The 24293-nt window shown below is 39.4% G+C and overlaps 1 protein-coding gene across 1 annotated transcript in view; it reads right to left on the reverse strand.

The window, feature by feature from the left end:
- Positions 1-24293, reverse strand: part of ccbe1 (collagen and calcium binding EGF domains 1) — a 32636-nt gene that overhangs the window by 1248 nt on the left and 7095 nt on the right. The window contains exons 3-9 of the mRNA XM_056404235.1: positions 8365-8417; positions 7987-8121; positions 6872-7009; positions 5869-5978; positions 4285-4393; positions 3672-3811; positions 2217-2252 (exon numbers count right to left, since the gene is read on the reverse strand). Coding sequence (XP_056260210.1) covers positions 2217-2252; positions 3672-3811; positions 4285-4393; positions 5869-5978; positions 6872-7009; positions 7987-8121; positions 8365-8417 — 721 coding nt within the window. The remainder of the gene's footprint in view (positions 1-2216; positions 2253-3671; positions 3812-4284; positions 4394-5868; positions 5979-6871; positions 7010-7986; positions 8122-8364; positions 8418-24293) is intronic.

The following is a 24293-nucleotide window of genomic DNA, read 5'->3' on the forward strand; positions in this document are numbered from 1 at the left end:
GTTTGACATCTTTGGAATGTGTTGCTTTCTTACTGACAGTTATGTCTGTGCCTTAAGCACATAAACTTCACACCTGAATCTCACTAATAAACATGTTTTATCTTCTGTATTTAATCCACACACCAACCTGTAAAAACACAACTTGTGGTTTTTTCATTTCCATTTCCATTTTGGTTTGTATTTGGATTAAACAAAGATGATGCAATGTGTTAATGAGTCATGGTGGTAGGTGTATCCACACTTACTGTTTCCCCCTGCTTCCAGTCTTAATGCTAAGCTGAGCTAAGCTAACTGAATCCCTGCTCCTGCTTTATACAGTAGTTAACACATAGAGACATGAAAGTGGTATGAGTCTTCTGTCCTAACTTGTGTTGTCAACACAACATGTCAAACCAATCCTTGCTGTGTCGTGTGTATGTGCAAGAAAAAAAAAAAAGGTGCAGATCATATAATACTAACGTAATGTAAGAGTAGCGTGATTATGAAGTTTCATGGCAGCCTGTTGACCTACGGTAGCATGCACACATTGACCTGACTACTGTGGTTGTTAGCCAGGCTCAGGGTCACACCGGGGCTGTGAGTGTTTTGGCAGATGGTTTGGATTTGTAACTCAGAGAGACAGATTACCATCACCCTCCAATCTATCCACACAAACATCCCAGCTGTACTGAACGGATAGCGAGGTACTGTGTCAATAAGGCAGATGCACCTAAGTTGTTCCATACGTGATCCGCAAGCTAAGCAAACAGACAAGCTGTTAGACCTCATACTTCTCTTTAGTCAGTGTGGCATGGATGACTGGCCATTCTTGATGACAAGTAACAAAATCTCCACTGAATTTCAGAACGCAATGCTGTAATACGTCGGCCATGACTAGCCACAGATTGCAAATCTTATTCTACAAGCTATTTTTTTTTTTTTTACAGAATCTAAACCAGACTCCTGTCTAATAAATGATAATTTTTAGTTCTGATAATGTCTCAGAGTCTGCTACATATTATCTACCCAAGCTACCTCAACTGTCTGCTGTCAGTCTAAATTCTGACGTCCTGCAGGATCACAGAGCTTCAAATTCTCACTTTCAATAGGCCTTTGTTTTTTGTCATTGTTGCCTCAGTCTTAGATAAGGCTCATATTAGTCAAACAACAGCTAAAAGTCTTTATTTGGGACTGGTTTACTTCCCATCTTAAATGGGAATTGGCCAATGTCTAACTCAGCTGCAGCGATTCCAAAGCACACTGCAGAAAGTCTGAAAGGGCAAAACAGACAGGCGTCATCTGCAGAGACGATGCGACTGTATTCTCCTGACTTCAGCTGCCCTTTGATTTCCATGTCTCTGAATATCACAAAAGTGAGAGAGAAAAATCTGGTTGAATGCCAAAAATGTGAAAAATGCAAACACAAATCTCACTGTAACCAGGATGGGCTCTGCATTGTGCCTCCTTAATCTGAGGCTTTCCCATCTGATGGAGCCTCTTTTTTGTTAACACTTTGCCTTAGGCCTCCCAGGAGAGAAGCAGAGAAAAACATTCCAGTTACCCTGTTGAAGAGCGGTTACTACGCCCCAGTAGCCAATCCAAAGCCTCTCTTTGTATAATCCATATGATATTCCAATTAATCGCAATAACCCAGAGGTATCCACAGTCAGGTAGTTATTTGTACATGGCCACACATATACCAACTAACTATGCTCTACTTGTGTTCATATTGTACATACAGTAAAACTACTGTCTGGTACATTAGTCTTCCTCTCTCAACTTGTATCAACTTGTAGTTAAATACTCCTATCGTCTGCAGGGACTAACTCTGCCTGAGCAGCATCCAGCTGAGGATTTGTGAGTGTCCTGGCACCTGCTTTGTTCTTTTCACTCTGCACAAATCTGGAGGAGCTGAGAAGTGATTCAGCTATTGAGAAATATCTTTTGACAGACATGGTGTTGGCAGTTGAGCCGAATCTATCTAGTTGGTACTTTCAAACTTTCTGCACCAACTTTTGTTTGGTTTCTTTCCTCTGAGACAGGACTCAGTCAGCCAAGAGTCAAATTCTGCTGCCAACATCTATGACTCCTCTGCCTGAGGGGTAGTGCACCGGACCCCAGCTCTACAGAGAGCAATTCATAAAGAGACTTTGCCTAAAATTGTTGCCTCTTATCGAAAAGAAAAAAAAATACACAGCTATGACAAGATAAGATTACAAAATAGCACCTGACCTCACCTTAAGGCCATCTTTTCCTGGTGCTCCTGGATGACCCTGTTAAATAAAAAAAAAAGCATTTTATTTATGTTTCAATCAAATTTCACACTCCAAAGTCAGGTGGACTGGATCTGGCAACAGCCCACAGATGTAAACAAGCATGTGATTGTCTATTTGTCTGTCAACCGGGTGACGCTCACACACACATACACGACATGGCGATGTATCTTGCACCCAAACAGAAATGTGTTAATATTCAATCCACACACACACATTCACTTTAAATCTTTTTTTGAACACAAAACTGACATCTTCATCGCGCTCCACCAGAACAGATCATCCAAGATTAACTGTGCGCATGCCCCCAGGCCGTTTCTGAGCGACTTCAGCTCGATGGTAGAGAGTGCTTTGATCTCCTTCCTGGGATAATCATCATTAAAGAGGCGTGACGGCATGGTATAAGGAGTAGGGCCAATATTCAGATCAGTATCAAGCCTCTGAGTCACATACGTTCATCGTCTCTGAAACCCTCACATGCAGTCAAACACATGTGACCTGGCTGCCAAACCTCATAACTGTGCTCAGAATTTAATCAGAGTTTTGTGTGGAGAGAGGACAACTCCCTCTTAGTCAGACCTCACCAGCATGTGCGCTGATTAAATGTATTAACCCAGTCTGAATACAGAGAGCTGTGAATTAAAACACACAATAGAAGCAATAGTTTTCTAGTGCAAAAACACTGTTCCACATGTCTTGGTTTGGCATCATGCAACTTGTGATATGACTGATTGCAGGTTTTGATGGTTTGATTTATCAATAACGAGATTGCATAATACAAGAGATAAGAAAAAAGAAAAAAGGCTCATTTGCCACATCCTGCACATTCTTGATTAAGATCCCACACTGCAACACGCAGGGTTCACACTCACAGGCAAGACTAAGTGCTGCACAAAAACACAGCAAGCCAAAGAAAACAACTAAAGCTGTGGAAGGATTCAGTCCTCTCTGTTGATATTGCCATTACCATTACCATGTGTCATCCTTTTTCACCTTGCAGAGACGAGGGCAACCATAAGAGGTTGTGCTTTGTGTGCTTTTGAAATGTGTCAAATGAAACATGAGACACTTGGTTGCTTCATACAGATAAGTCATTCACCGCTCTCCTGGGCCTCGTGTCACGATGCAGGATTACTAAATTATCCAAATCACTTTGGTGAGTTAAACCCGGAACTCCGTAAAATCTTTTTTTAATTCTGCCTTGTGACACAAAGCAGAAGTGTGGAAGTGAACCAACAGAGAATAAAGGCAAATATGGTCATAAGAGCGTGGTTTACTGTATCCTAAAATTAATCAGAGCAGTCAGAAGACACACACATTCATACTGATACAGAAGCCTGCACTGTTAAATATGAGCAATATGACAAATTAAAAAATGCGGAGTCTCTTTAAACATAATTACTGTAAATATCAACTGACCACCGGTCCTCGAGGGCCATGTTTGATGTGGTACAGATCTGGTGTGGGTCCAATGGGCCCCATCAAGCCCCTGGGACCAGGAGGGCCAGGGGGCCCCAATAGTCCTTGAAATCCTGGAGGGCCCTCTGGTCCTGGATCTCCTAAAATAATCCAGACTGGTATTAGTTGATGAGATAACTGAAGTTATCACAGCAAAACAACACAGAGTTTGCAGAATAGATTAAATGCTTTATAGCCATGCTAGTGGTACGGCTCAGAGATGTGAGTCAGATGTGATATTTCAGTCAGTCCTGACTGAAATATCTTAACATCTATGATTGCCATGAAATTTTGTCATAACCCCCTGACTCTTCCCTTGGTAATAATTCTTAATGCTAATTAGCAAATATTAGCATGCTAACACACAGAACATTATATCTGCTAAACATCAAGATATTAGCATTGTCATTGTCAGCTGACTTTAGCATTTAGCTTAAAGCACAGCTGTGCCTAAGTAGAGTCTAAGGGCTGCTAGCATGGCTATAGACTCTTATACTATCCCTGCTGGACACAGGCCAGTGTCTTTATTCAGAGTCTGACTCCAGTTTATTAATTCTAGCTCTATGTGTTTTACCTGGAGGGCCAGGGAGACCTGGAGGCCCTGGTAAAAATATGGAGGATGTCAGGATTTTCTCACTGGTCATCTGCTCAGGGACGTCAGCACTGCTTGACAGCATGGCCATCTTAAAAAAGGAAGCAGATCAAAACGACTGAATGAACATGTCAACAAGAAGGCAGCTACAAATAATGGAACTAACAATATATCAAATAGCCAACATAGAAACCTATAGATAAGGTTTTTTCCCCTTTATTTGGAAAAGATATCAAACATCCAAATGCATAACTGCACAACATAGTCCTTTGATTGTCATTTCTATAATGGTTTTACATACAATGCTTCATAAGGTGTGCACTGTCAAACAAGATAGGGAAATTACACACTGAAGGACCAACTTCAAGTAAAATTATGTTAAAATTATGTAGCCTGGCAAAGATGAAAGCTGATCTTCCATCTGCACCATGCTACAAGCTGTAACCCAGACAGATGGAGGGCCAGGCAAACCCCTCTACATTATTCAGCATGACCAGGAGAGCTCCTGCCCTGTATGCTAAGTGGCATCCTTGGGAAAAAAAGTTATCTTTGATCTCTGTGTAACATCATGTGGATGTAGCAATCCCAGAGGGAAACACGCAAAAGACCTTGCTATGCTGCAAAGGCCAGCAAATCAGAATTCATGCACAGAGACGTTCAGGCATATGCTTAGACACACACACACCCACAAACACACACACACACACACACACACACACACACAAACACACACACACAGGTTCACCTGCTGATCAGTAAGTATTATGCAAGACTGGGGCCCATGACCTTGGGCACAGGTGTCTGAACTGCAGTGTGATCCTAAATTCAAACTCTAACCTTCCTGTGATATGAATAAATTAGAATATAATCTTATTCTGAAATAATGTGTTAGTAAGTTTCGTAAGCATATATCGTATTTTCAATGTGTTTTCTTAATGTGTTGACATTAAGAAAAAGAAAAGGGGGTATACAGTACAGCTGTGGGAGCACCAAACCACACAGCTGGAAGCAATATATCATGTGTTACAGTCAAGAGGTGTTGAGTGCCACTGTTGACAGACTCGTGCTCAGATAGGTTCCGACGCCTGCGATTACACAGAGGTAAATGTTACACCACTGCTTTCACACAAACCGCCCACCAGCCCACACTTACAATCCACTACCTACAGTAAAGGAAACTTCCTCAGCATTTTTCTTTATGAGTTAATAAAGCGTTATAATGCATCTCAAGAGAGTTGTGAAATAAAAAAAATCTGGCTGCTGTTGTTTCTGAAATACCGTCAGGTATGAACTCCTTGGAGATAAAGCGAGACCTTTAGGTGGTAATAAAGAACAAGGGCAGGTCTGCAGATATTTACATTCACCTAAATCAAGAATGCGTGTTTTATCCTCACTGGAGCCTTTCTGCAGTCAACCGTGGAACAACTAGAAAAAGCTGCAGGATTGCAGATTATGATTTAAGATAAAAAATAGTGCAGTATTACAGGTACATTTAATGGATTCCATCTTATATTTTAATATAGAAATGCGTATACATGCTTTTTGCTATCATTTTGTGGCCTTTACCTTCTGTTTAAGCTGCATGACAGACATCTTGATCTGTTGGAAATCGTTACAGGTGGCTGAGCAAGTTCCAGTATTCATCACATTGTCAGATTCCTCAAAGAGATGCACTGCTGGGAATTGGAGAAAAAAGTGTTTCTGTCATAGACGTCACCAGAAAACATTTTCTTTCAAAAAATCTTCCAAGGTCAGAAAAAGTCAAACCATAATGGCCCTTTACTTTGTTAATTAGTTGACAGACTTAACATAATTTAGGCAAGTCACATGTCTGTATCATTTTCATTTGTGAGACTTCACATCCCTGCTGCCCCTGACTCTCCACCCGCATTCACTCTACCGTCCTGTATTCACCCACCACTTTAAAACATTAAGCTTAAGCAATATACTTTCCACAATCCTGTAAAAAGCAAAAACATGATGATAAGCACAAAGCTGACTAGCTCTGCTAGACTTGTCTGTGGCCTGTAGCAGAATGGACCCTACTCTGAGCTTGCATATATTTAATGGATGAGTGAAAGTGTCTGGACACCATTTTCCCCACTGTGTTACAAGGCAGAACATAAAGCAGGAGCATGGCTATATGAACCATCATTTCTCACTCTCCAGCTTCTCCTGAAATGTTTTAGTAGGTAATGGAAGATAAACTCATGGGAGGAAGTAGCAAATCTACAGCCTCTGACCGCTTCACTGGAAACTAAAGCTGGGGCAAAAAAAAAAAAGAGACTTTATTATTGTCTGGACCATTTGTGATGTTTTCCTCAAATGCATCCAGCAAATCAGAACAGACCAGGAGTCATGGGGGCCACAGTATGTTTGGGAGACAGAACTGTTCTGACATGCACAAGGAGCTGGGATGTGTAATGACTACCAGGTGTCTATGTTTGCAGTACCCCCTTTTCTCTCTACACACACACACCACGCACACACAAACACCAAATAACAATGTGTGGTCAGCTCTACATCACAGTCAGATGTGCCCTTGAATAAAGAGAAAATGTCCTCTCACCTCTCTCCCCCTTGGTGCATGTTTTCCCATCTTCTTCCAGGAAGTAGCCTTTCTCACACTCACACCTGTAGCTCCCCACAGAGTTGACGCAGATCTGAGAACACACAGTCGTGTTTTTGTCCGCACATTCGTTGATGTCTATACGTTGCAGTGACAGGGAGAGACAAAGGAGAGAGGGCGAGCAAATGAAAGAAAGACAACATGTCAGTTAAGATAACATAGAGCCCATTAAAATGCACAACAGCATCTGCAAACTAAACTCAAAGTATTTTATCACTGCTGTCCAAAGGAAACCATGCATCTCAAGATCTGGTGGCATAAACACAAGGATTAAGTGTATCTTTAAGGGTTGAAAAAATTCTTAATTCTAAACATCATCAAAAGTTGTTGCTTTGAAAATTTGTGGTTTTTAAAGGACAGTAAAGTCATGCAATTTCACTCTGTTACCACCATGTTTGCACAAATTATAGATAGAACAGTGTACTACACAGCTGCAGCATTCATCTCATCTAGTCAATATTCCACATATATGACTATAACTGAATGAATATGAATTATTTTAACCACCTCTATATAGGCATTGTAGGTTGATCCAGAGAAACTAAATAACTCTGAAAGGCTAAAAAACTACATAAGAAACCTGACATGAAAACATCAAGAAACAACAAAGTTGCTATTCTGATTAAATATAACATGATAATGTCAAAAAATACATTAAATTAACAACAATGAATGAATTGTGGGATTAAAAATGTAAAATTGTCTACAGTTACTCAGATTAATTTATAGCAATGTATTGCATTGAACTAGAACGGAGAAACCAGGCAATCCTATTTAACTTTGTGCTGCAGTTTATTGCAGTTGAGTGAAGCTTTTTGCCAAGTTAGGTTTTGAAATGGGAATCACCAGACCAAGCCAGTTTAGAGACTGTTTAAAGAAGTTTGACTTCCACTACTGATGACTGTTTTCCTAAATGAGTAGAGTATACATAATGAGTGCAGGTCTCCTGACTGACTCCAACTGACTTTCCCCTGTTAAACATCTGAGAACACGAGGCATCGTCTTGTTTCTTTTAAAAGGGACTTATATTGATGAGATGTTGTACAAAGTCTCACCCAGACAGTAGGGCTTCTCTCGCTTTCTGTGGCGCTCCCGGTCATAGCGGTAACCAGGGTAACAGGTGCACACCACCCGACCAAAATTATCAGTACACTGTTGCTCACAGGGGGCACCAGCGCATACGTCATAATCTACAGCAAGAAATGAGAACAGCAGCAAGAGAACACAGAGAAGGGAATCTCACATCCATCTTGAAACTTCAGGCAACATTTCTGGCACAGATCATTGAATATTCAGTGAGGTTAAAACAAGAGAAAGTTGAGTCAAGTACATTAAAAGACAAAAAATGTTATGGGACATGATGGGAGAGAATTCCAAAATAATCAGAAACACACAAGACACTACTCACAAGATATCCAAACAGTTTTTCCTACCTTCAGGAATACACTGGCCCAACACAAACTTGAAGCCCTTGCAACATTTCTTTCTGTAACACACCAAACAGACACGCATGTAAGAATAAAAATCCAAGACACTTTAACATTCACGTACCAGGTCCCAGATTTTCGCATACTGTGTAGGCTATAATGTTTGACATGTAAGATTCATGCAGAATTTGTTGTGATCCAGTGATTCGGTCTGTTTTTACAATTATGTTAATGTGGAAAACATCTCCATGAAGATTAATGTGGCCGGACTACACACACACACACACACACACACACACACACACACACACACACACTGTTGTTACTTGTTCGTTCATGTCCAACGATACTCTTGTGAATTACACTTAAAATCCCCCATCAGGTTGACTATGCTGAATGCCCAGAATTTCCAATTTAGTTTTTGAATCCCTCATTGGCGACGAAATACCTGCACTAGCTTCACTCTTTTATTTTTCTGCCTTGTCATTTTCTTTCCTGCTTACTTGTTTCTTTTCTATCCAACACTCAAATTTTCCAATATAATCAACACATCTACGCTCAGACTTTCTGTCATTTCAAATAGGCCATACAATTAATCTTTATCCAAAAGGTTTGTGTTTGCGTTTTTGAGGGTGAGAGAAAACAACTTGATGAGACAATGTGAAGCAACAAAATAATGAGCTTTCCTTTTAAATCTGTTCCATCATTTCTTCCAACATCTGTGTGAAGTCTTTCCAATCCCATCGCCATGATAACATATTGATGCAATATTTTATCAGCACAAGTCACATCATCATGAACCATTATTCATCCCTCATTTACACTCAGCTCTGAGGAAAAGTGCTACCAGGTGTCGCTTTCAAACAGGAGGTGATTAAAAAAGAAATCCAATTACACCATGAAGTTACCGCAGTCTCACTCGCTTTGATAGTCACTGAAAAAAGATGACTCTCTAATGCTTTACAGCTTTTATTCAGGAGCAGGTCTGATGATTCCTGTGGGCCTGTCAGGTAATTTCATCTCATGGAAGCTCTCCCTCATCTGCTCACCAGCGTTCAAACACAAATGATGTAATTTATCAATTCAGTGTTTAGCATGCTCACCATTTTGGTTCAGCGTGTTAATGAGGCTGATGGGAATGTCATTAGTTTTGCAGCTATTTACTCATACACTGGACAAAATTAAGGTTAAAAAGCTAAGGCATAGCTAATGTTACTGATTCATTCTGAAGGGAAAAAAACCCCTGCTCTGAAACACCATAGATTAGGAGGAAAAAATAAATAGATAAAAGAAACACAAGGAAATAATGTGAATGAATGTTGTGGAAAAGTAAGAAAAGCAGAACCTGTTTTCTGAAGACAGACTGATTGATTTATGAGCTCTCCCTCTCTTAAAGGCTCCATCAGTAACTTGGATCAGAGTGAGTGTAGTGCAGTGTTACTCTCTGAAAACCAAGGATCTCTCAGTTTCAGTTTCTCCATTTGCTACTACTTCCAGTTGTATTTATGAATCCAGTGACCTAGCTATAAATACGATTGTGCTTTTTCAATAACATCATCACAGATATAATCTTGGTAGAACAACAAAAATCACTGACTCAGCACCACTGCGATGCAATGCGTCTACCGTGTGTGCTGTCGACTCCTTTAAAAGTCATTTTTGATGGGTACAGGATAAACAGAGCAGACGTCTGTGTTTTCACTCACTGAATATTTACTACCTACAGAGGGGCAATAAGGACCTCCTTCACTGTACTCGAGGCTCCCACTGCAGAACATTAATCTGAAACTATTTCATTTTGCATCTTTAATGACACTCAACTCTGCGGCTCCTGCAGGTGTGGTTACTGTAGAGGAGGAACAGTCACCACTCAGGAGGCTCTCAGTGAAATGAGAGCAAGCTATGTTTGTGTGTTAGTGTATATGCATCTAAATACACTGTGTGTGTGTGTGTGTGTGTGTGTGTGTGTGTGTGTGTGAGAGAGAAAGAGAGAGAGGCCTGCATTTGTGATATTGTGTGATCAGCATAACTGACAGACATTCATGTACATACCACTGTGTATACCACGCCTACCAAGCATAGAGTGTGTGTTTGTGTACATGTGTCTACAGGCTCATTGTGTAAGGGAGGGGATGACAATCAATATATCCATCTTTAAAATATCAACAAGAACGAAGAAGAAAGTGAAATATAAGCAGAGCTGGCACAGATTAAACACTTTCATCACAAATGCCAACACATTTCTTTTTCATTTTTCTATTGGGGAGAAACATGGTTTTCTTAATCAGTTATAATGTGTCCCAGTTTAGCCTCACTAGAGGCTGCTGAATCTTTCTTCACCTTATTTAACATTATCTCCATTCTCTACTATCAACAGTCACAAGTTTCTGATTTTAGTTCATAGTCCCTGCTGTCTCCACGTGATATCTATAACCATAGCAGCTGGTGTAATTATAATTTTTAGGAGGCACACATTAGCTACACTTCAAGCTTCAGCTGTAGTGTGTAGTGTAGTTGTGGACCCGCTAACCACGGACGTACTGTACTGTTTTGATTTTAAGCAAAACCAACTGTACCTTAAAACATACCAAACTGTGGATAGTTATTTCCACAGTATGGATCTAGTTTATTACATTTCAGCGCACTGTGTGTTGTGGTGGTGTTTGTGGGTGGGAGAGGCTACAGCTTGGACACCCTGAGAGAGCTGGTCTGAGGACGGTTTCCTGTGTGACCCAATATTTCATGTCACAATAACATCCCCATGAGGACAGAAGGCACTTATAGCAAATAAGCAGCTTAGCAAAATAACCAGGGTTGGTTGAACAATCGTGAGAAAACAAACATCTACGTCCGTCTCCAGAAGATCATGAAAGAGGCAACATCGTCCCATGGAAACTGAATCCATATCTGAGTTCTGAGTTCTGAGGTTTTCACTAAACTGCATCTTTATTAAATTAGCATTCAGGGAAATGCTTATTAGCCCCATAATATTCTACCCTATTGTTCTTTCTCTCATTATATCATTAAATAAACACATCTAAAAAGTCATCTTTGGTTACTTTGCAGATTATAGCACTTTAAAACACAATTACAGTATTATCTTGCATTTTCCATTTATACAAATTGATTCAATTTAAAATGGTTGATTTCTTATGTTGTCCCTTTGTTAACCTTTTATATTTTGACACATTTGGACATGAAAACAGGCAGACCCAGTGAGAACTGAGATGGTAATGATATGACCTGTCTACAAGTTGAAACAACATGTCAAGAAAAGACACTCGGCTGAAGGTCAGTGCGCTAAAGCAATGAAATAACCTCAAAGCAACGACATGATTTATATTCTGGGTGGACAAAATCTGTCAAGCATTTGGTATGGAGGGTCTCAGAGATACAATTCAGATATGTGAACATATAGGCTCATTACATTCTTATCACACACCAGATATAGATTTATGTGTATGTGATATAGCTGGAGTTACAATAAACCTAGATGCTAATAGTTGAAATCTCATATTAAAGCTATTGGTTAGTGCTGAAGCATTCGCTTTTCACTGCCTGCTTTGAAGTGTTATGTTCCAGTTGGAATAGTGCTGCGTTTTTGGGCTAGTTGTTACTTTTCCCTGCTGCCAAACATGGTTTCCTGCCGTGAGCGGGTGGTGGTCATTCTTGCTTGACAAGTTCTTTGGCTATCGTTGTGTTTGCAATACAGAGGGTTATATTACGCCCTTGGAGCAGCGCTTCGCTGGAGGCTACAGCTGCTATTGGAAAGTGACGAGACGAGCCAGGGTTAGCGTTAGGTTAGCGTGCTAACTTCAGTAGAAGAAAAGATGTGTAAAGACAAGAGTTAACACTGACTTTGCTTTCCACAGCTGGAGACGGCTCTTGGCGAGTAAAGGAATGAAGTTTGATGAACTCGCAAAGTGTCTTTTAGACTGGTTAGTAAACAGATGTTAATGCTAACACTGGCTATGTAGCAATAACAAAACTTTGACACACCTTTCCAAAAAGGTAACTGTTGAAGTTGCTTGGGGTAAAAGTAACACTTTTAATAGATGCAGTGTCTATGAAGCGTGGTAATAAACTCTAGCCTCTGCTAATGCTTAAATCGAAAAGGATATAATTCTTTCCAAACAGCTTTGTCTAGATTTTAACAACTGTCTCAGTCAATATCTGGCATTGATTCCCTGAAAGCTATTTAACAGTCTACCTCAGCTCCTCTCACACTGTTTGAACAGCAGAAACAGCTCAGATCTAGATCACTCTCCACACCGTCACACAAGGGGACAGTCTAAGAGCGTGACATGAATTTTTCTTTGATGTTTTAGCATTTAACTACTATCCAAAAGATTAAGCATGGGTAATTAGAGATGAAGCTCTTTATAATATTCAGAACACAAAACAAGAGCATGCTGAGCGATGACACACAGAGTTGTAGCACCTTTCATAACAACAGCTAAGAATAAATTCCTGCGCAAGCTTGTTAGCTGCTCATGAACTTCATGCAAATCAGCAAAAAAAATTCAAAACACATGTGGATTTCATTCATATTCATGAGCGAGAGAACAAGGCGGAAAGATATCCCAGAAGCCTTCATGACACTCTTCTACAAGAATATCAATGAGCAGAGTTTGCACAGTCACATGTCCACACACACACACACACACACACACACACACACACACACACAAAATACAAGCTTGTTGAATGACATCTGACAGACACACTACACTGTGAGTCCTGCACTTGTTCAGAAAGAGCAGGACTTCACAGGCGATTAGTGTTTTGCCACCTGTGCCTTTTTTCACCCTAAAGGTTATTTAATTTTGCCAGTGATCCATATCATTTTACACGGCCCCCCCAAAATGTAGACATAGATTAGTCTGACCTCAGTTACCCGGGGTGAACCATAAGCACTCTCATTACCTTATAAACAGAGGACCTCTCTTGAACCAACATGGTGGACCAGCCTGGCCTGGATTTGTCTTGTAAAGAAACACACTAATTCACACAGACACTTATATACAACTACAGAATCATTCAGTCAGCATAAAAAGTGCACAAGAATGATGAATTAATAGATGTGCACATGAGGGGGCCTCTTCATCACATCGCAGCATGCTCTCCTCTCTAACAGGGATAACAATTACAAAACTGAGGGTATCGCACACACATACACACACACAAACACACAGCTGTGAGACAACACATGCAGTCTGCTCACAGGAGGCTTATTTGTCTAGCATTGCTGCCAGTGATATACAATAACATGTCTGCATTCCACACGAGAGATGCTTTTCAAAGTGGAGAGGACACTCACGCATGCTGAATGGAGCGGATTAAGTGTGATATAAAAACACTGATCAGTTCACAATTCATAATATAAAGATCGCCATTCTTTAAACTAAATGTCAGACTATATCTAGTTCCAGTTTACCAAATTTCTAAATTTTTGTTCATCGTAAATTCAATATTGGACAAACCAGACGATCTGTAGGTGTCAGAAAGTTGTAATTGGCATTTTACAATATTTTATAGACTAAATGACTCATCAATTAATATAAAAAATGCATTCATTAATGATGAAAAAAGTGTTAGTTGGATAAAGGATAAAGGATAAATACATTGACTTGACTTGATTAATGTTGACTGTTCACATACTGTAGACCTTTGCTGCAGAAGTGTCACAATGCTGCCAAGAGGCAATCAGCAAGTAAATGCATCCAAGAGAAATGAGAGGGAAGTAAATATTAGTAGATAAATATTTGTAATAAACATTCATCATTGGCTTTTTAGCTGAAAAGCATGTTGACTGTTTGCAGTTTGAAAACATCAGGGGAAAAATGTCTACTCTTTGTCCCCGGAAAGACATAAAATAATATGATTTGTGATATTTTTTCTTCACTTCTACCTCGTGTTTGGGAAACAGAAAGACATAAAGTATATAACTGAAAAGTAGCTGATAAATGAGCTTCTGATTATTGTGACTACAATCAACCTCCCCACAGATCTGACTCCATATTCATTAATCAGTGTCAAAGGCCTCTAAATTATTTCCCTGCTTATTGAACTACACTCTTTAGTCCATCCTCTGGAGTCCTCTACAGCTCAGACTTGGCCGCTTCTTCTTCTCTCCTTTAACGCCACTGTTTGCCTTTTTTTTTTTAATCAAATTCCACGACTTCTTTTCAGTGACATTTCACTCTTCGTTCTCTCTCCCCACTTGCGTCACTGTTGCATCCCGCGTCATTGTCATTAATATCTACCAGCTGCCTCATACTTAGCATGAAGAGGCTGCAGTTTGTTTTTCCATTAAAAATTATACCCTCTACAAGATGTGATTGTTGACAGGACCATGGTTGCTCCTGCTTTAACTGCCAGGAATTCAGTCTGATCTTCAGCTGCATGTTGTCCAAAATGTGCATCGAAGGCATAAACCATTTAGTCTGTTTGCACAAAACCATCTGTTAAATCAGACGTTTCCTCATCAACAGTAACTCAGGTTCAGTCTATGGTCTGGACTGAAGCACTTCCCTCCTCGCCAGCCTCCAGTTCCTTCAGTTCTCCCTCTTTTTAGCTGCTAAATCCAAAACCTTTGACTTAATCAGCAACACAACTGATCATCTTTCCCTGTATTCTGCATGTATACAGACTACTTGGCGTCCTGTACTCTTGACTAGCAGGGTCAATGCTTCACTCACTCTCAACGCTGCATAGCAGGATCACTCATTGTCCTCTGCTGTAGACTCAAAGTCTGATTTTCTAGCACTTTCAGTTATTAAGCGTGTCACAGATAGGCCTACATTAAATTGATGTTCTTGTCCAACTTGTAATGATCCGACATCCTCATGTTTAGTACTTCTTTTGGAGAATGAGCGCTGGCAGCATCTGAAAAGAATAATAATACTGGTAAATTAGCAATCAGGGAAATAATGACTTAAAGGATAATCACCCCCGAATCATATTTCTTGTGGAGTGGAGTGGATCGAGTTGTTGCTTCTACTTGTAACTTTCTCTCAGCAGGTAATGATGTCCCCATTTTCAGTTATCAGAAAACTTGCACTCAAATGAGAGAGGCAGCGTTTTAAGGTTATTGGTCGTTCAATGAATATGGATAAATATTGGTCCTTTGAGGAAAAATTTAATTCACGCAACTCTTTCCGCGAAAATAAAAAGCTTTTTAATGACTTTTACACCTGATCTCCATTTGCATGGCAAAGTTACAGTCAAAACATCTTGATCGCCCCCTGATGACAGGCTGCATTATAGGTCATAAACCCTGCCTGCTCCATGTTAGCGGATGTTTTAGGTAGTTCTGATGTGTGTTCAAGTTTTCATTTTTGTTTTTAATTAGTTATTTAATGCTTTAAAAAGGATTGATTGACAGCTGTGATTGACTTGTGATTGGGTTGGGCGGTTGTACGGGTGGGACCTGGATACTGCGGCTCCACCACCCATTCACTGCTGCACTGACTATCGCTCCATATATAATGTCACTGCTTCAAGATGGCAGCCCCTGTATCCACGATAGTTTGGCATCATTTTTGTAGAGTGGACGGAAGCGGAGACACTTCATCCATCTACAAATATAGTCATTGGACTGAATGAGTATTTTAATAATCCCGACAATAGTTGCCAGAATAAGAAATAATGTAAATAATTGTCGGTGGCTGCTCTAGAATAACATAATATAATGCTGGGAATATCTTCATGTACTTAGCTGTGCCTTTGTATGTCTGCAGTTTTGTATTCCAATGTGTATCCAACACTGTGTAACTAATGTAGACAAGTTAAAACACCCCTATCTAAATATGTTCTTCTGACTGATGAATATTGTCAAAGCAAAAATAATCAGTAGGGAACAAAAAAGTCAAACAGGAGGTCAAACTTAAACCAGAAACTAGATTAACCAAAATGATTTGTCTCCTCATTTTATAATCCTCATGGATTCCTGATTCTATTACTGTACTACATACACACCATAAATAACATGGATTCATAGGATATTAAAGACTATTTAAATGCTGTCATTTTCATATAAACTCTCTCAGTCATGCTTAGAAACACACACACACATACACACACACACACACACACACACACACGCACACAGCCTCCCTCTGCAGCTTCAGGGTCACCACAGTGTAATATAAACAGCTGAACAAAGGTGCACTGCAGTTTGTAATTCCTCCCGGTTTTGACGTTTGTTCTGGAGATTCACATTATGTCATTTAGAAATAAAATGCACAACATGTCAAAATGTGTCCTATACTTCTATAAGCACACACTGACGAAATGACGAAAAGGAGATCAAGTTTAGCAACACATCAGGGATTCCAGAGCTAGACAAAACTACAGTGTGGCCCATTAGGAAGGACAGTTACTTCTGCCAGTGCTGTATCCAAAAGAAATAACCCCCTCAGGAGAATGGGTTTATAGGAACACATAAAAATACAAAATACAGAGAGTGTGTTTTCAGAGTGCCTGGATACCTTTGTGTTTTCCAACTCTCCAGACTGAAAAAACAAAACACTCTTGTAAAGGTCATTTATCATGGGAAAAATACTAGACTCAGAAAAGGAAGTCGTGATGGTTCATAATTCACTGACATTCCTCTTTTAAATGCGTTGCTGACATAATACAGCTATGCTATATTATGTCCTGTAATTGTGACTAATTACAATGTAATAAACGTTGATTGTTTGGAGATGCCATAAAAGGTAAATGCTGTTGGAGGAATATGTTTTTCCATAAGCTGATATCTGTCTGTTGGAGGCAGGCCATTTCAGACAATGACACTTACAGCATTATAACCCCAAAGCACTTAGCAGTATAATGCAGTGTGAAGACTAAAGGGACATTACACAGATCACATGTTCCAACAACAACTCAGCTGTTCAAGTGCTTCATGTACACACTGAACTTTATAAGAAAGGATGGATCAGGCTAGCTGTTCCTGGCACGATCCCTCTACTACACAAATAAAATGTTAAATGTTTAATGGTGTCTGGTGTTGAACTAAGATGGCATCAGATAGAATATCTGAATTAGGAAGAATGTGCAAAAGCAGTTATTGCAGAGCATAGTGTTCCCTACTTAAACCAATATACCTTACAACATGGCTTGTAAGCAACTTTGAGTGTCTCCACCTGTTGCTGTTAGAAGATTTACTTGAAAAAAAAACAGACATTTTCCAGCTGCATTAATAAGGAACTGGCAAATAAGGAACAGAAGAGCTCCAAGACAAGCTGCCAGACACACAGCCCTGACATATTATCACCTTATCACACAGTTAACGCTAATGTTAGAAAACAATAGTAAACTTCCACATCCACCAGACACGTAGAAATATTATCAACCCACTGGAATCCATAAAACCAAAACTGTGAGCTTAATGGGGCTAAAAGGCTCAGTAGAGCTGCACAAGAGATAACCTCCTGTGGTTTCTTCACTGCAAGCAACTCCTTTTCACATTACATGTAGTCATCTGACTGAATATTAATACCTTAATGGAGCTTAAAGGGCACATTGAGCACACCATGGCCCTGTTGCAAATCAAATTGTTCTTAACGCATGGCTCAACTCTGCTGACGTCCTGAACATCCAAGGAGGTCACTTTAAAAACGAAACGCTGCTGAATGGACAGAAATATGGTATAGTATAAAACAACCCAGCAGGTCTTTCTTCCATTTAAAATGAACGGGTATCTGCAATGCTGTTTCTATCTGTATCCAGGGTGAGTGCGTATACGTCTGCCCAGAGAAATAATGGCGCCTCATTTGATCACTACCATGGTACATTAACATAACCTATTGGTTAATGACTGTTTGAACTCAGAGCTCACCGCCCGCAACAGTCGCACAGCTTTGATACAAAACCCCCCTCTGGTCAGGCCCCACATTTAAAACAAACAAGCAGTCTGGTTTGAAGACTCTGCAAATGCATCGCTCAATTTAACGTCCCTAATTCAAAACTCAGCTTTTAATTCTTGCCCTTTTGTTTTCATTTTCTCTCTAGTGACACAACGTCAACAGGGTGGCCTGGTAAATGTGAAAAAGGTAGGAAAATATGCTGTCACAGTGTGTAGCAGCACAATACAGACACAAGTTAAAGGGAACTGTTTTTGCTGGTTACACAAATGTCTGTCATTATGGTTACTGCAGTCTATTAAATGATACTTCAAATTTTGAGGGATACACTTCTTTACTTTCTTGCTGAGAATATATTTAGAAGATTGATACCACTGTCACGTCTGTATGTTCACTTAGCTTAGCTTAGCATCAATACTGGAAACGGGGGCACAAGTACCCTGGCTCTGTCCAAAGGTAACAAAATCTGTCTAACAATACCTCTAAAGCTCATTAATAATTAATCTTATATATTGTTTGTTTAATCTGTGCAAAAACAAAAGTATAAAAAAAATTAAATTTCAGTTTTTGCACCGTCTTTAACTTTTGGACAGCACTTGGTTAGGTGTTTCCCCCTGTTGCCAGTCCTTATGCCAAGCTAAGCTAACCAGCTTTGTACCATATTTGTCATACATCCATGAGGGATCTTTTCATCTAATGCTCAGCAATAAAGCAAATTAATGTGTTTCATAAAATGTAGAACTATTCCTTTAAAACAACAAATACCTTCTCCTGAATATTCATCTGTGAATCTGTGTTTCCTGCTCAAAAAGACTCAAAAAGTGACTTCATGGACCAGAATGAGTTGGGTGTGAGGTTCGCAACAGTGAGCCCACAGAACCAGGCCAAATCAAAAACAGAAAAGAAGTATTCCTGTCTGTCTGACCAATACGCTGCCATTTAGGAAATGAATAATTGTTATAATACATGGCAACTGAACAATAGCATGGCTGAAAAGGGTCACTTGAAATAAGGACCTCTCTCCATGTACAGCCTGTTGTGCTGCCATTTCCAACATAATCCAACAAAACTGTCAGTTTTTCAGTGAAACCCACTGCAGCAAAGGCACTTGAGCTCTGCTCAGCTTTGGCGGACAGCTGGAGCCAAAACACTACTAGTCGGCTGTAACAGAGGCAATCCGAGTGTCTGCCTCTCTATGTTGCTTTTCCTCAGTGGTGTACCCGCCTCATACAAATCGGATTTGACTCTGACCACATGCTGTACGATGTGAAGTAATCCATAATGAAATCTATCTGCTTTTGTGTCACATTGAGAGTAAAGAAACTCAATTTTTCATGTATATAAACTTTCATTTAAAAAGCAGAGGGCAAGTGCAGGAGTATGGGTGATGTTTCTGATCCTGACACCTCAGGAAATTATATAGAGCACTGTGTCTGTGGCCTGTTACAGTAAGCCATCATCAGCCCTTCCATGTGTTTCTAACTCAAACCATTCTGCTGGACATAAGCCAGATATTACCAATCCCCTTCAAACACTGAAGTTACTGTGAAAGCGTGCAACTTCCACTTGCGGGAAATACTAAAAAGAAAATCTCAAAGGGATTATTTGTAATTTAATTCCTTTGTTTTTATTCACAGATTCAACAGCTCATTACGTAAACAGTGTGGAAAAATCTGCTAAAAAAAGACAAACTGCAACACGGTTAGCCCTGCGAAGCAAATGATGCAAAAAAAAATCAGATGTAAAAATGGATTTAAAGAAAACTGGTCCCTAAAGACCTGGCCTCCTGACAGGTGAACTAAAATCAACAGTAGTTTATAACAGATTATTTGCCTTTAAAATGGAATATCTTTCATCCCAGAGCAGAAATGTAAGATTGACTCCAACAATATCCATAAATACTTGAATGTAAAAAGCAGATGTTCTTTGTTTCTCAGCAAAGACCTTCCAGTAGTCAGAGTTGTTCTGCCGTGTCACTACCGCCTCCGGATGATTTAAAAAGAAATATCAAAACTACAATGGAAAAGTGGCTTAAATTGAAAAAGAGCCCTCAATCAGTCTTCGATCAATTCAAGCTTCATGACAATGAGACCGAACACCAGTACGTGAGTGAGAAATCCAAACACTTCATTTACTTCAGAGCTCCTAATGGCTTCTCAGCAATCACACTTGGGAGAATTAAATGAAGTGTTATAAAGCTATGAGAAGTGACAGGCGGCACTTTGTGTTTAGAGGACTGGATGAGTAGAACTTTTTTGTGAGTTTGACTCATAAATATGTGCTGGTTTCCAGTTTCTACATCCACTGTTTTTACTCATGATTGCGATATGGCTCTAGGAATGGAAATGTCAGTCGGTCCACCGCTTTGGTCCAGACTCCAGACTTTGGTCTAAACAGCTGCCATGAAATATTGTACAGACATTCATGTTCCCCTCAGGATGAACCCTAATAACTTTATTGATCCTCTGACTTTTCCTCTAGTGCTATCATCAGGTCAAAATTTTAATTTGTCTAATTTTTAGACAATTTAACTTTGGTTTCTGATCAAATACCTGCAAATTAATGTAACATTCCCATCAGCCTCAGCTGTACTTGTGTTTAGTGCTAATAAGTAGCTGTTAGCATGCTTACACACTTGACCGTACACCCTCACAGCCTCCTGTTGTTCTGTTCTGGTTTAAGCAGTGTGGCCTATCTTTTGCTAGTCGTTCACTGTCAGGAGACCAGATATGCATTAAATGCAGGATATCTGTCCTGAGGTTGTGTCACAGCTGGAGATGATAATCACTCGATGTGATATGGTTACTGTATTATATTTCTCCTTTTACCTGTTTCACATGTTCTCCTGACACGCCGTGTGTAAGGTAACTGAGATGTGTGGTATGTGACATATGTTAGCCCATTTGAGGCTTTGTGGTTTTCATGTTATTTTAATACTTACATGTAGTGAAACTTAATATTCTGTCCGGGGACTGCACATAAAAATTAGCCAGCATTGGCTAACTGAGATTGCAGTCTTATAAATGTGCACATTTCCTTACATATAAAACATACTTGGCCTTGTTGAGGGCAAGCAGGAAGACAAATGAGTAACTTAAGCAGACTGGCATGATGTAGCTCTACAACTGCAGTATAATAATGGTCTTGACATTTGGACAAACACACTGATGATGGTGGTGGTGGTGAATATCGTTAAACTGAATTACAACTGACAACAAATACTGACATTCATCAGCATACAAGCAAAATTCTCAATGGAGGGGGCTACATCTGTGCTACCAAACATGAAGCCCCTTTTCCAATGTGTATTATTAACTTTAAATGCTGCAGCTGTTTACAATTTAATATGACTGGTATACGGCTGTGTGCTCACTGGTGCAGTCGAACATTTCCTTTGGCTAGCTGCTGTCCTTCAAGACTGATAAATTAGCAGCTTATTCTTTTCACTAATAGGAGAATAAATGAAGGCTTCAAGTGCTTCAAGTGATGAATAACAATCAGCTATAGAAAAGAATACACACAGAGTTAAAAAACGCCCAGTTGCTATAAATTAGCTGATTAACTTGTCAGGAAGTTCCTGTTTGACAGTAACGGATGCATAAATACATTTTTTTCTGCAAAGTGCTGCTATATAATTATGATTTAAATATATCTTTTTTTCTGGGTAGAATGTAATTATATGTTAAATACAACTAGAGCACTGTCTTGAATGTACAGAGCAGAGGCGTGGAGGCAGAAAAACCACAACCTGTGCTTTACATATCACCACATCTCTTAACCATTGCAAAACCACAGCATGACCAAAGCGTGACCACACTACAGTTCTCCACAGAAAGAAACAGATGGGTGAACGAGCATCAGCCAAAAGAAACAAGAGTGGGATTTTAAGAAATCAAAATGTCACAAAAAACTCAGCGAAACATGGTTTACAGAAGGAAAAATGCCTGCGATCTGAAAATATTGTTGAATGAGAAGCAGACCCCACAAGGTCTCAAAGATCACCAGGCACCAAATCAATCTTACAATTCATTTCATGTAGGATGTACCACCTTTTAGTGTGTTTGTCAATGTTGCAGCACTTATCAGTTAACACAGATGCCAATTTCCTATACCTGTTCCTATGTTAACACAATTGACTTCACTCTGATTTTAAGGATGTCCTCTAGTCATATATTTGATTCACAGCCATTTCTTTTCACGTTCAGTCCCTGTTTCTAATTTCGATATTCAGCCAGTTCTGTACTTTAAACTTACTGTTTGGTAACGACTGTGTAGTGTTACGATGGGCAACAGGTCAGAATCATCCAAACAGCAGATGTCAAATCATTCAGATACAACAACTCCAGGCTTTAGGACACATTACAAAGTATTTGAACTCTCAAAGTCATGGTCTTTCCGGTAAAGGCATGTTTTGCATTAGTCATCTTTCAAGTGAAAACAGATGGTAAAATGCATTTAACCAAATCAAGTTAGACTCCAATAGTCTAATCTGACTCCAATATCCAATAATGCTGAAAATGTTCAAATTATAAGTCTGAATCCAATTTCTGATTATTCAAAGAAAGAAAAATTGATAAGTTAAAGAAAAATGGCAGATAAAGAGAAAAAAGGAAGTCTTTCATTTCTTATTTGTGAGTGAGAAAGGTCCATGTTTGTTGATTTGTAAAAAAAAAAAAAAAGATAAAAAAGAAAAAAAAAAAGAATTATGTGCAATGCACCGAAGAAATAACAGAGGAGGGAGAGGATGTTTGCTGCTGCTTGTGCTCTACATTCGTCACTAAGGAATGCTCCTTAACACTAACATGTCCTCCCCTGCTATCACCATGATCACTTACACTCCGCTGCGTCTTCCCCGGTGCTTCTATGGAACAGGATGGGCATTCATCCATTACCTAATAGGGCATATCAGATGAATTGTTGACGAGACTGGATAAACAGCTACTTCACATTTCATCTCAAATAAAATAATAAAGATAGCGTATGCTATTAAAATGCTTTGTAAAATATCACCCTCTATGGGAGCAAAGGTGAACGACGACTGTAAATCAAACTTGAAAAAACCTGCCCACCCCGACCCCCACCCCCTGCTCACGCCACAGACTGAGAATTTCCAAAAGCACACTAATGCATTAATGACAAGACCTGCAGAAATTGCACACAGCCAATTGGCTCGACTTCTATAACAATATTACTCAAAATATGGTGCAAAGGGCGACACCATTAATGTGACACACGCTCTGGGGCATATGTGCTATGAATTATTAACGTCAACAAACATAATATTTCTATAGGACATGAAAACAGACAAAAGTGACAAAAAGCAAGTGATAATCATAAATAAAGTTGATGTATGAAAATAATAGCTGAGGTAGGCAATCATTTTTTGGCATCAATGTGCAAAAATTCCATAAACACCTTTCAGCATATTGTAATTCAAGCTGTGTGAGAGCAAACTAGACGTCTGCACCTTCTCTTGTCTCTGAAAATCTAGCCTGTAATGGGAGACTTTGGCCAATCACAGGTCTTTTCAGAGAGCCAGGGAGAACTTTATTATTTGTTCTACAAATGCAGATGTGTGCACGTCAATTCAGATGGACGTGTCAATACCAATGAAGCGTTTCAGAGACAAAGAGAACTTGTTGTACTTCTCCTGGACATGCAGGAAACCAGTTGCTGACTTCATTTTCCTGTAATATCTAAATGTGTCGTAGTAGTTGGTTGTGTAGGTAGATTTAGTTGGTTGTGTAGGTAGATTTACTATTATATTTTACTATTAAATTTTAAATTTTTTTTTAAATCTTTTTATAGATATCTGCCTTCCCCAGTTTGAACTCTTCTCTTTGCACGACAGAAACATACGTTTCTTGGTATATTTTCAAAGGTAAAAGGTATATTTTTATTTTGCATCTTCAGATCAAACTTGAACTTCATCATCTCTTCATTGTATTTGACGCATCCCATCACTACAGAAACAGTTACCTCAGTTTTAAACAGGAAATAAATGATGAACAAGTAATTATGTATTTACATTGAGGTTTGTAAGCTCAGAACTGCACAGGCAGGTGT

Source organism: Seriola aureovittata, chromosome 18 (assembly GCF_021018895.1).
Source record: "Seriola aureovittata isolate HTS-2021-v1 ecotype China chromosome 18, ASM2101889v1, whole genome shotgun sequence".
NCBI classification, from domain to species: Eukaryota; Metazoa; Chordata; class Actinopteri; order Carangiformes; family Carangidae; genus Seriola; species Seriola aureovittata.